Source organism: Fistularia commersonii, chromosome 1, assembly GCF_037954325.1.
Source record: "Fistularia commersonii isolate RoL2024-O1a breed Wild chromosome 1, RoL_Fcom_v1.0, whole genome shotgun sequence".
NCBI lineage: Eukaryota > Metazoa > Chordata > Actinopteri > Syngnathiformes > Fistulariidae > Fistularia > Fistularia commersonii.
In genome coordinates, this window is record NC_141284.1 from 21,724,511 (window position 1) to 21,738,458 (window position 13,948).

The following is a 13,948-nucleotide window of genomic DNA, read 5'->3' on the forward strand; positions in this document are numbered from 1 at the left end:
TCAAGTGAAATAGTAATAATGTGGGTTTATCTGCAACAGATATCTGCTGCAGGGAAGTGGAGCATGATGTTATAACCTGAGCTCTATGACTGGAGGAAACACACTGAATGGGAAGCCATTTATTTCCTGGTACATGTTGGGGCACCGGCAGTCACGGAATGATCAATTGCTCATTTTGACTAAGGGAAAGGGGGTCGGAAAATTATGACCCGAACAAGTTATGCCCTCTGTTAAATTTATTTTTGAGTCAGTTTTCCCTGAGTAAGAGAAAAGATAAGGGAGATTAAGGGGCCGAGTCGAGTCAAGGCATGTCGGGGGCGGTGATGCCTATAGGTCTGCATGTGACACACACTGATGCATCTGCTGCCCCCACCCCTGCTCACGCTTATCTCTGCTGCTTGCTGACAGGGTTTTCTCCTGTCATTTGTGTGTATGCCCAATGTTTAGGATGTGTGTGTGTGTCCCTGCATGGCTCTTGACACAGGAGAGCATATTCTCCTGTGTCTCCATCTACACTAACACCTCCTCTAATGAGTGTCAGAGGCTTCCTGAGGAGGTTGAAATGGACACCATTTAGCATTTAATGCCCATTAGTTGGTGTGATGTGACCTAACTGAGCCATCAGATTGCCTGGGTCTTTAAGTACAGAGAACTGAAGTACACTCAAGGCGCTTTCTGTGCATTATAGCTCATATGACATTGCACACTGGCTCGAAGCAAAGCGCTGCAGACGAGACGCCGCTTGTAACATTTCGGAGGGCCTCTCTTTGAAAACACTTAAATGTTCACCGCGTTTCGCTGTGTCCTTTTTATTCCCAGCTGTCCTCTCTTTTTCTAAGCTCTCTTTCACTGGCACACCGGCAACTAGCCTGTGGCCCGGTAAAATTGGACAGGTGAAGCAGGACAGCAGGGCGTCACTGATACAGTCTGGCTGAACTGCAGGCTATTCAGTTCGATCCAGCCCTTCGATGAGAACACAGAGAAAATTCTATCCCGCTTTTAAAAGTAGCCCATATGCTTATGCCCGGGCAGTATTTGTTTTGTTATGCAGCCTTACTTATTAGGGTGAAAAATTTGTTTTTTTTTGTCACACGAGGACCACTCCGCTCGGCTTTTCAATTTTTCACTGCACAGATCAAGAAGCAGGCGGAGAGCGGCTCGGTCAGGTTGAGCAGCGCGGAACACCTACGCGGTGACATTCTTTTCAAGACGAGCTGAGGTTAAAATACGAGCATTATGAACCTGTCTCCTGGTTGAGAATGGATTCCTCCTCAGGCCTGTAAAGCTGCATTTACCGGAGACATGACTTACAATGAGAGGCCGCAAGTGTCCTTGTGAGTGTCAGAAATCAATTACGCCACGTTTCCCCGGTGGGCCATAGGGCTGAATATGTATATGCACAAATTTGTGGGTCTTCAAAAAAGTCTATTGTGTCACAGCAAAGAATCCATTCTAGCTTTCAAGCAGGAGGAGACTGAAGGAGGGGCAGGCCCTTCAGCGTGCAGGGTGAAAAAGTGGGTTAAAGATACCTGCCGAGCCACCCGAAGATCGTCCTCGATAAAGAAGGAATGCATGTATGTCGTCATGGACACTCAGAGAAGAAGCTGCAAGTATAATAACTGTGGAGCATGAAGTTCATAGGATGTTAAACAAATATCTGTTTGTATGGAGGAATGTTGCGGGCCATCATTCCTACGTGTCTTCGCCTGCATGCTTAGACAGGCTCTGTCTCATGCTGAGTTTGTGACAGAATGGGAACAGAGGCAGGATACAGTGCAAAACAGGCCAGCAATAAGGCACAGATTTGCACATTTAAGGCACCGGACAGGGTTGGACACAGGGGGACAGGAGCCGCAGCAACGAGGCCCCGATTCATCTGCCCCCAATCATAGGAACAGAAACCTTTTTTTGGTTTGTTTTCTGAACTACTAACTGTGGAAGCAGTAGTTTAATGAGTCAATTTTTTGTTCCCTTTTTAGGAACCTGTCATCTGTCATATCCACTGTCGATATGTACGTAGGTAAACCGGGTTCTCCGTAGATTCCCGTTAAAATATAGATTGGTAACACTTCATAACTCAGATGCAGATTAACCAACGTTAGTAGGACTAGTGATCAGAATGAATTTAGAGTAATTCAGTTACATAATTAGAATCACAGAGTAATAATTACACCATTAACTATCAGTTAATTTCAAAATGATGACACTGAAGTTCTAGAACTTATTATTTTGTGTAGTCTTAGTTATGTATGCTATTATGTTTGCCGTTGAGCAATTATCATTTATAATTCAAGGAAGAAGTCACCTGTCGAGGTGTTAAGTAAGACTAATGTCTTTCGAGAAAAAAAAAAACCCTCAGAGCTCTACGAGGCTCTAAAAGGCCGCAAAGCTGAATCTTTGTGTGGAAATAATGCTTTGATTCATCGTTAGATAACAATTATGAACAATTTTTGAATATCTGCTCTTTGTTCCAGCAAGGTACTTGTTAAGGGCTGAGGTTGTGATACATATAAATGATAAATCATCATTCTTTTTGTAAAACTGAAAAGATGTTTTCCTTAAGTAACGGTTCACAAACTCAACAGAGAACTGAATAAGCTTTACTGCTTACATACTACATTTAATGAACGTTCTTTGAGATTAACATAATTATCACATAAACCCTTAATAAATATTAAGGATCTGCCAACTGTCAGCTACAGCTTTGCGATTGAATCAGTTGAATCAGTAACACAAATGACGCTTCAGACCTCAGCCAAAATATACACTGTAAGTTAAGACTTACTAGAAATGTTTTTGAACTTTAAATTTCTGCTGATCAAGTGTTTGATGATGTTAATAAATGTAACCTAATTGTAAGTTGTCATCGATAGATTTATCACTGTGAAATCAAGATGAAACATATCATCATGATCAATCAATAGTGAATCATCAGCACTTAAAATTCTTAGATTACTTAGATTTGGTCAAAGAGGGGGCCCTGTTTAAATCAAATGTTGAATGAATCTGCATCATCATGCATCAAAGACTTGTTGTAAGGTTGCTAAAATCAGTAACTGATAAGCCAACAACTACAACAATGACAAAATCTATACACTGTCAACAAAGAAAGTATTCGCTTGTGTGGCAATAGATTAAATATGTCAGGTTTAAAAAAGGAGACACAAATAAAGGAAGTGTCTGAGTCGGGTGTGTGGGAGGAAAAACGAAAAAAAGTGTCTAAATCTGTGTCCTCGCCCTCTCAGCTGATCATGCAGGACTCATAGGTGGGCACCATGTATTTGATATTTATGAAAGCGTCTTCCCCTCCATAGCGCTCGAACACCTCCAGGGTCTCCTGAATCAGGTCGCCGACATTTTCCCTCTTCTGCTGGCTGTAGTCGATGCCATCTCCTGAGTTGACTAGGGGCAAAGTGACAGCGATAGAGAGGGAGAGAGGGAGAGAGAGAGAGAGTCATATTGTGAAAAAATAGTTGGGATTTTGCTCACTCCGGGTCATTGCTAAGGGTGATATCAAGGCTCACAAAGCACCACCTGTGGCCACGCCGCACTGCTTTCCTGCAAACTACATCGGCAAATGCCATCTTTCCATCTGACTTCAAACCCAATGGACAGACAGAATTTAATTTACTCCTCCTATGTCAGCTGGGATTCAACGGCAGAGGAGTTCAGCTGAAAGTTTAATGAGGCAGCCTGCAGAGAGTAGAGCGGCATAAAGGGCATGAGTTAGTGACGGCTCCGCTGTTGCACAACATTGCACTGATGCAAACAAGGCACAAGCGATGACCTGGAGTTGTGCTCCACAGTTGGTGATGTCCTGTTTGATGTCTGAGATGGACAACAACCCCAATGTGATGGAGATGTTCGATAATACCAAGAAACTTGCTGGTTGTGCGTGTAAAGTTTGTGCATTCTCCAGATGTTTTTGTGCGTGAGGGTGTAATGGCAAATAGTCTCTGGGAACATGATACACTCGTGGCCAATCACAATACAGCCAGAGAGTTGCAGACTTCCCCTCCCCTGGGACACACACGCACATGCAAGTCTATGTGCACATACACACAAACACAGACAGGGAGTGCGAACTGTAGTGCGCTGAGGGAACTTGTTATCGAAAAAACATTCCTGAGGTGTGTCCAGCCTCCACTCTTTCCTCCGTTACGCTAGCACTGGTAGGCCTTCATACAAATACATACAAACACACATACACACACACGCATGCATGCATGCACGCTGTGACTTTATCAGCTTGCAGTAAAGCAGTAGAGTGCCAATGTCATGCCACTGTATCGGCCGTCCAAACATTTTACACAGGGAGGTAAATAAAGAGAGTGAGAGAGAGAAAGAGGTACAGAAAAACCCATAGAAGTTGCTAAAATATCTGCCGGAGATTTTATTCCTCAAGGAAGTGAAACAAAGAAATAAAAAACACCTTGGTCATTTGACTAGAAGCATTTGTTACATCCAGCGCTGTTGCTTTTTTTTGTAGCTTCAAGTACATCCTTCCTCTGAGAGAAAAGAGGACCATCAAGAAGTGTGCGGATGAAATGAGAAAAATTAACAGCCCGTTTTCTCTCTCCTAATTAGACCTGGAGAGAATGGGATATAAAACCTCTCTCCCATTTCTTTCGAACAGTTTTATTTTTTATCTTCTTTCAATCTCTCATCTCCTTTGACAGACTCAATATCCCCCCTCTCGTATTCCCTCTCTCCCTCTCTCCATCTCTCTTCCTTCTCTCTCTCTCTTCCTTTGCTTTCTCAACCATCCATGGTCTCCTCATTAAAACACACAGTGAGCTGGTCCCATAAATTGGGCTGTTGAGCAGCAACACATCTATGATTTCAGTCTGCTGCGCTTGTTTCTGCTCGGGATTCCATTTCCTGTTTTACATGAAAGTGACAGGGGGAGAGCTCTCCATCTGTGCATCCTCTGATGTGAGGTTCGATACAATATAACTTAAACAGGCTTGACTGGAGGAGATGTTTTCTTTTCTCTGAGAGACAATAACAAGAGCCTTGCACACTGAGGAATGCGTCTTTCAGGAAAAACGGTGAAAATCTACACAAAGTTGTGTTCGTATGCTGCCAACAACACAAGCATCATGCGCACCCAAGTACTTCAGAATCTGGAAAAGAATCAAAAATGCAGAAATCGTCTGCGCAATCGAATAAAAAAAAAAAGAGTGGGAGGAAAAGCAATCTCTGTGGAATGTGTGTGGGGTCAGAATGCAGTACAAAATAAGGAGCGACTGGCATGGGTCTCGTACATCCCGACGGCCTGGTTCTGAGGCGTGGCGTGTGTTTTGCATGTTGGTCGAGGCTAAAAGCACACAGCCACCACCCCCCGTTAGCGTGGAAATGAGCAGCCAGAGCCAGCCCGGAGGGAGAGTTTGGCCTTCAGACTAAGATCACGGGGAGACGGGGGTTGCAAGGGGGTGTGGTGGGTGGGATGGGTGTGGGTGGAGGGAGAGGGGGGCCCTGCAAGGGGGAATTGTTGCAGCACCGGGTGTTTCAACCAGTCTAACTACATTTCAATTGCTAAGCTGTTCTGAGGCCAGAAGCATCAAAAGGAAGAGGCAGGCAAAATTTAAGATGATTCCCAGCTTTTAAAGAGCAGAAATTGAAGAAATGCGTTCATGGATGGATAAAGGGAAGGGAAGGAAGGGAGGGGCAAGAGTGTTAAAACTGCCTCCGTGAATGTCCTTCAGCAAAACAACTTCTCTGTCTCACGCTTATTCTTTTTTCTCCACTCTCTGTCTCTTTTTCCCTCTCTGCTTTGAGCAATATCCGCAACCCTGGGCAGGGAGAGAGAAAAAAAAATCTTTAAAATCGTAATAAAAACTCCTGCCCTGTGAACAGAAGGAAGGGCCCTGGCAGGGGCCGGCTGGCTGTTCCTTCCTCTGAGGTGTAGGGAGGGTCGATACAGGCACAGACAGAGGAGGATTCTCAGTGCAGTGACAATTGCTGCACAGAAGCTTGAGGAAGAAAAAAATGTGCAACAGAAGCTGTGCTTTGTTTCTGCCTTTCATGATAAATCCCCGGGATCGCAAGGTCTTTAGCACACAGACCATGTCAGAGGGAGATAAAAGAAAAATGTCACATAACATCTATCGATCAATCTATCTTTCTGAATTCTGAAACTGGTTCCACACCATCTCTGACCTTGTATTGCGTCATATTGCCTCACTGAGACAGGAGATTTGATTTTCCTAACCAATCACAAGACACCACTGTGAAGATGCTGTCGTTTTAAGTTGACACCGCTGTGCCAGTGAGCGCATGTGCGTGTGCACCAACACACACACACACATACACACAAACACACACACACACACACACACACACACACACACACAGACACAGACACACACAGACACAGACACAGACACACACACACACACACACACACACACACACACAGACACACACACACACACACACACACACACACACACACACACACAGGTCTCAATTTTGCGTTCGGGTCTTCAAAGAAAAAAAATCCCTTCAGATGTCAAAGTAATTTATGCTAATTTGTACTAATCAATACAGAGAAACCCGAACAGCAGTGTTGGTGGCCGGAGCTGTTGCCTTTCATTGGTTCAGACTCAAAGCTTATGGAGAGTGTTTCAGATTAAAGTTTCTTAACTTTGGTTTGTCATTTGATGCCATTTCTCTGCATCTCCTACACCGTATACAGTGTGGTGTTGAATTGAAGCGAGCTATCCGACTAAAGCAATCATCTCTTTATCTCTGCTGGAAGCGAGGAGATCAATGCTCAACTAGCGGCCACTATGGCACACCCCTCTGTGCAGCTGAGCTGTCAAGTTGCATCTTTGCATGGAAGGTGGCAGGTTTTTGGCAATGTATAAAAAGCTTTGTATAATTATTTGGTCGAGCTTCTTAAAACTACAAACTCCACTGTGGCTCCGCTGAAGGCAGAGAGCGCTCGGCTAAATGATGGGGATTTAACTCACTATGCCGTGTATCTCTTTGTATCTGCTGAAACTCATTCAGCAGAAAACCACACCAGGCCGACACCACGACAGCTGCAGGCCTTGTCCTCCTCCTCCATTCCTGCAAAATCTCCTCCCTCATTCCCCACAGCCCTATACAACCTGTCTTCCCACATCAAGACCAGGACAAGCAGTCACAGATGCGGGAACACTTTGCTGTGCCTACAAACTGCTTCCAAACGTATAAATTTACATAAACAGGCAGAATTACTTGATGGTTATCATACCCCATGAGTGTTTGACTTTTGTCTAGTGAAACAACTATAGTGCTTTGTTTTTTTGTTTTTTTTTTCAGGCCGAGGCTTTCTAACTCAAGTTGCGTATGTTGTGTTGCTACAATCCCCTCTTATAGACTGTGCCTGCCACACATCCAGCTGAAATCGTGTGACACACACCGCAGTGGATTTGAGAAGTTGAGCCCAAAATTCCAGAGCTGATTCGACATAACATTAACCAACTTACCATTGTTTCTAATCAACTTACCCCTGATTGTGGAAGGTCTTTAAGAAAGGAGCTTACGGAGACCAACAGTACAATAGCTCTTTGGTCATGGCAGCTAGATACAGAAAAGAATCAATAGCTATGAGACTCATGGTCTTTATTTTCTTTTGCCTTGTTTGAAGACGGATATGGTAGAATGCGATGGACTGGGTCAAGTTCCAGGAATAATTTGTGGAAAAGTTGTGCATGGCTCTGCAGCTGAGATCTGAGACCGGCGTGGGTGTTGATTTTTGTCACCACCCAGGAGGAGAGTCCATGCCCGCACTGTTCTTCAGTGGAAACACAACCTGTTCTTCAGTCCTAAAACATTTTAAAGGTCTCCATGTTTGCAACTTTGCACAACTTCAACAGACATTTTTACTTTTATACAGCCAAAGGAGTCAGACTGACTTAGTTATATTGATGTCATTTGGAATGTGTATTGTCCACCATGTTTGTTCATTTATTAGCATATCAACACAGTATTTTCCCCTCTTTGTTGAAATGGTGAGAGGTAAGAGTACATTTTAAGTTCATTGTGGACAGGAGTTTTTCAAGCAGTTACATAGAATTATCAACAAAAAAGCCGTTGGAGCTTTTTAAAAGTGCCTCTCACAATAAAAAATGTTCATAATGAACAAAAAAACCTTCAAGCCGTATATCTGTCTGCCATTTTTGCTCCGGTATGACCATAAAAACTCAGCATGCAACCGTTCTTGTCAATACAGTGAAAATCAGCAAGGCCTCGGTCTAATATATAGTCAGGGTAGAGGAGAAAATGGGTTAGTGATCTCCTACATGCACACTACAGATTTACTGCCACCAGGTTGCCACAGTGCTTGTAAACTTGTTTACCGCTTATACGAGTAGCCTAGTTAATTAAGTGCATGTAAATGCAGTGGACGTATGAGTCAGGCCATAAGCACAGGGGAAGGGAAACAGTGGTGATGCATGAGTGGCAGAGGGTGTGTAGGTGTGGGGAGGTGTTGTGGAGTGGAAGGTACTGCTGGAAAAGACATGTGCTTAACAGCAGGGCTCTAATTAAAAGGGTCTCACAGTTGGTTAGCAGGCAGACCTCTCATAAAGAGACACACACTAGCAGAGAGGTGGGAGAGTCAGAGTGTGTGTAGAGTGGGTTATTATGTGTGCATCTAACCACAGGTGTCAGAGAAAGAAAAGTTGCAGGAAAAGCAAATGATAGCATCCGAAGAGGTTACACTGGCACACACAGAGGTAATTATGTTCTTGATGGAATTCTGCATAGAGGTATGCTAGGAGATACACAAACCTATGTAACCTAATGTGACAAGGACAGAAAGGGCTTGTAGGGCAAGAGAGAGAGAGGGAGGGAGAGCGTATTGTGCAGGGATTTTTTACAGCAGCCCAAGTGTTCCAATCTCGAACAGAAACATAAGCAAGACTCCTGCATCCAGTAAAAACTAGTAAATGCACAGGGCCGCAAGCAGTCAATCAAACTGACAGCACCTTTCACAGTGTTCCATCACTGACACAAGACTTCTAAAGTTACAAAGTGCACAAATATTTCCAGTAAAATATCTTTAGACCACAAACAAAATTAAGTTGAGGCAATTCATTGCATGACAAAGCTCATGAGATATTTACCTAACAATAATGACATTAAGTAATATCTTTGGCTGGAAAAGACAGAGAGAGAGGAAAAAGGAGTGGTAGTAGTAGTAGTAGTGTAGTATGCAGGGAATTAGTATAAATCCTCACCCAGAAATGTCAAGACGAAGAAGAAGAAATGGTTCTGTGAAATTACAGTGTAGCATGGTACAACTCCTTTGTTACTTTGCACTTCACCCTAAAACTTAGTTCATTCTCTCACACCAGTATTTCCCCAGCCCCCTTACCATATAATGGATAAGCCAGAGGCTGACAGACAGCACAGCTGTGGCTCACAAACACAATCACGCACACACAAACACAAACACCTGGAGCTGAGCCCATTGCCACTGTTGCTTTTCCATCTCAACCTTTGTGTGTAATCAATAACAGCATTTCAGCTTAACACAGCTAGCTGCAATGAGTGCGGCTGATTCAGGAACTACACAGACACACTCTCACACACACACACACACACACACACACACACACACGCACGGTTTCCCACATGAATTTTGTGAGCAGAGAAGTGAAACAATAGGCTTATGGTCAGCAGCAGTTTATTAAACCCATAACCCCTATACCAACCATCACCTGACTACTCATGCTTACTGAAGTCTAACCTTTGCTGTAGGTCAGTGATCTCATTTTCCATGTGTTCATCCAGCACAGCAGTGTTGGGTCTATAAGATAGCTGCAACTCTGTGCCATTTTAACCCAGTGAAAGTTGGACAGCGCAGCAGCAAAGCAACATGCCAGGTGGACAAAAATCTGTCAAGGTCAGATTGCACAGCAGAAAGTACGACTGAAGGAATCACACCAAAAACAAAAAGACATAACCTGCTGAAGAAGCCTCTGAGCTTCATGTGAGCTAAGGCTTTTAGCTTTCTATTGATCTGGTTGCCAATAGCTTAGGTCCACATATCTGCATACCAAACCAAACCATACCAAACTAAAATTGTGCCATTTATTTAGCTAATCAATCCAGAGCCCAACTGGAACAAGCCAGAGGAACCACTGTTTTACTTGCTCATTTCTTTTCCAATTTGCAAACTAGACATAGCCATGACAGTGAGCGATATCAGTTCACCACACTTAGTCATGGTATTAATGCAGAGAGGGCTCATCTTAGTTGATGGATCAATGCTATTTTCCAAGCTGTTACTATTTCGATTATGTTTGAATTACTTACCACCTTTCAGATAATACTTATCACAGACTCATCTTGTCCATTTGTCGGCTGATACACATTTTTTTTCATTATCTTTTTTTTTTTTTTTGCGACTCAGCCTTCGTATGCTGGTCAGAGGAAAACAGTCATCTCATGTGCTCGGAAGCTATCTGATGGCTGACTGGACAACAACTTTTTAATTATTTTCAAATTATGCTTGGCATTGTCCGGGCTCAAAACTCCATGTGTTGGGGATAATAAATGATCCAAGGGGTAAAAGGTCTTAATCTTGGCAAGATTATATTTGATAACAGCGTTAGTGGAAAGGGAGTCATGGAGAACCCACCACTACTTGGCATTCCAAAAGACCCACACCATCAGCCGTCTGCATATCTACACAGTGCATCTGGATTCGTTGGATTGAAGTTGTAGCTGCTGATGTTTCAGGTACAACTAAGAGTAATGAATCTTGCAAGAAAACAGATAGAATACACAATTGCGACACAAAAAAATGCGTATGATGTATACTTCTTTACCTACCAAGGGATCTTTTAGATCGCATATGATTATGGGTTTCAAACAAAGGGAACTGTGGCAGACGGGTGCAAAATACACAGTGCTACTGAAAAGTTCATTGAAGATTCAGGCACTTAAAAGGTTCCGGCACTTTTGTCACTTTCAGACAGTTTTTTTATTGCTGTTATTTTGAAGTCCCACCCAAGTTTAAAGGGAAAAATATTTAAATGTGATATTAACAGAAAATGATCAAAGCCAGGTTCATTACACAGCAGAGGACTTTGTCTTTCCCACTCCGCCTGTCTGCGCCTCTCTCTGGCCGGGAGGAGAGCGTCAGTGCTGTCAGGTGTGAGTCAATGCCATCAGAAGCGATCTCATTACGCCAGCTTACCTCAAGGTTAGCAGTGGGCTGCAAGCTAGGCACAAAATCGATCTGCACCAGGGACAGGCATTAAAGGCCACCGCGGTGTGTTGTGCGCACAGCCGGACACAAGCCAAACAAGTGCCGTGCTTTGAAATGCAAAGGCCACTAATAAAGGCGTATGCACGTAACATGTATACAGAGAGCTCTGAAAGAAAATTGCACCATTGGAAAAGACTGCAGAAGGATATGTTAACATGTGGAGTGAACTGACAACACAAAATAAATACCAAGAATACAGAAAGCATTTCAGTGGATGTATGGTTTGTCATATCTGGCCATTCAAATTACAATGATTTATTTGTATTTTTTGCTTTATGTTAACAGATAATCACTGAGCTGTTCTTTTAGTAACTGGCATCATAACATCAGATAAGACAACACTTCAACCACTTCAACCAAGGAAAACAATCAAAGCGCAGAATTTGAAACTAGGTCAACCTCATGGTGAACTTTGATGAAACAATGTAACACTGCAATCCGTTTATTCAGTCATTCATTCTCTATACTGCTTATCAATGCAGCCTCCGGGCGGCACGGGTCAGTGTTTCCCTGATCCAGCCTCAGGGGGGCATGGGCCAGTGTCTCCCTTAGCCGGTCCCAAGCCCGCATAAATGCAGAAGGTTGAGTCAGGAAGGGCATGCGGCATAAAACTTTTGCCAAAACCAAACATGCGAATCAAACCAAATAATCTCATATAGGATCGGTCAAGGCCCGGGTTAACTACAACCGCCACTGGTACCAATGACATACAGGGTACCCGTGGAAATTATGCAACTGTAGGCTTGAAGAAGGAGAGGAGGAAGGCATGTTCAGTAGCAGAGAGAGAAGAGGAAAGGCAAAGGTCTGGGACTAAGAGTAGGGACTTTGAATATTTGGACCATAACAGGAAAGGTAGAGTTGGTCAACATGATGCAGAGAAAGAAGTTGGATATACTGTGTGTCCAGGACACCGGGTGGAAAGGTAGTAAGGCTAGAAGCTTCGGAGCAGGCTTTAAGTTGTACTATCATGGTACTGGTAGGAGGAAAAATTGAGTTGGAGATCTCTTGAAGGAGGAGTCTGTTTGGAATGTTATGGAGGTAAAAATAATGTCAGATAGACTTCCAGTTTCAGATAGTCTGAAACTGGAAATTGAAGGTATGAAGGCTATTGAAGGCTATGCCCTGCAGGGGGGGGGGTGAGTTTGAGGTGAAGGAGAAGTTCTGGAATGAATTAGAAGCAGAATATCCCTAGAGATGAGAAAGTGGTAATTGGTGCGGACTTCAACGGGCATGTTTGTGCAAGCAACAGAGGGGATGAAGAAGTGATGGGCAGATTTGCTATACATGATAGGAATGCAGAGGGACAGATGGTGGTAGACTTTGAAAAAGGATAGAAATGACTGCAGTGAACAGTTTTTTTCCAGAAAAGACAGGAACATAGGGTAACTTATAAGAGCGGAGGTAGGGGTACGCAGGCAGGTTGAATCTTGTATAGACAAGGTAATCTGAAAGAGATCAGTGACTGCAAAGTAGTTGTAGTTGAAAGCGTAGCCAGACAGCATAGAATGTTGGTCTGTAGGATGACTATGGTGACAAGGAAGACCAGGAGGACGAAGGCAGAGCAGAGGACAAAGTGGTGGGAGCTGAAAAGGGAGGAGTGTGTGAATGGTTTTCAGGGAGGAGTTGAGAGAGGCTCTGGGTGGTCAGGGAGAGCTTCCAGATGATTGGACAACGACAGCTAGTGTTATCAGGGAGACAGGTAGGAGAGTACTTGGTGTGTCATCTGAAAGGAAAGTAGATAAGGAGACTTGGTGGTGGAATGGGGAAATGCAGGAGTATATACAGAGAAAATGATTAGCAAAGGAGAAGTGGGACACTGAGAGGACTGAAGAGAACAGACAGGAGTACAGTTAGACACAGTGTAAGGTAAAGATAGAGGTAACAAAGGCAAAACAAAGGGTGTACGATGACTTGTATGGTCAGTTAGACAGTAAGGAGGGAGAGAATGATCCATACAGGTTTGCAAAACAGAGAGATAAAGATGCAAAGGATTTACACCAGGTCAGGGTGATTAAGGATAGAGAGGGAAATGTATTGACAGATGCTAGAAGAGTGAAGGGAAGATGGAAAGAGTACTTTGAAGAGCTGCTGAATGAGGAAAATGAATGAGGCAAAGGTAGAAGAGGTGACTATTGTAGAACACACAGTAGCAGAGATTAGTAAAAGTGAAATGAGGAAGGCATTGAAGAGGATGGAGAGTGGAAAGGTAGTTGGTCCTGATGCTATACCTGTGGAGGTATGGAAGTGTGTAGGAGAGGCACCGGAGGAGTTTCAGGCTAGATTATTCAACAGGCTTGGAGAATGAGAAGATGCTTGACGAATAGAGACGGAGTGTGACGGTGCCCATTTTTAAGAATAAGGGGGGATGTGCAGAATTGCAGCACCTATAGAGGGATAAAGTTGATGAGCCATACAATGAAGTTATGGGAAAGAGTAGTGGAAACTAGACTGAGAGCAGAAGTCAGTATTTGTGAACAGTAGTATGGCTTAATGCCTGGAAAGAATACTGCAGATGCAGAATTTGCTTCGGGAGTGTTAATAGAGAAGTGCAGAGAAGGCCAGAGGGAGCTGCATTGCATTTTTGTAGACCTAGAAAAAGCATATGATATGGTGCCCAGAGAGGAACTCTGATATTGTATGAGGAAGTCTGGAGTAGCAGAGAAGTATGTTAGACTG

General features: G+C 43.6%; 1 protein-coding gene across 1 annotated transcript in view; it reads right to left on the minus strand.

Moving 5' to 3' along the window:
- Window positions 1–2,599: 2,599 nt before the first annotated feature.
- The window catches only part of pacrg (PARK2 co-regulated), a 159,050-nt gene continuing 147,701 nt past the window's right edge, over window positions 2,600–13,948 (minus strand). Inside the window, exon 5 of the mRNA XM_086154719.1 lies at window positions 2,600–3,402. Coding sequence (XP_086010845.1) covers window positions 3,242–3,402 — 161 coding nt within the window. The 3' untranslated portion in view covers window positions 2,600–3,241. The remainder of the gene's footprint in view (window positions 3,403–13,948) is intronic.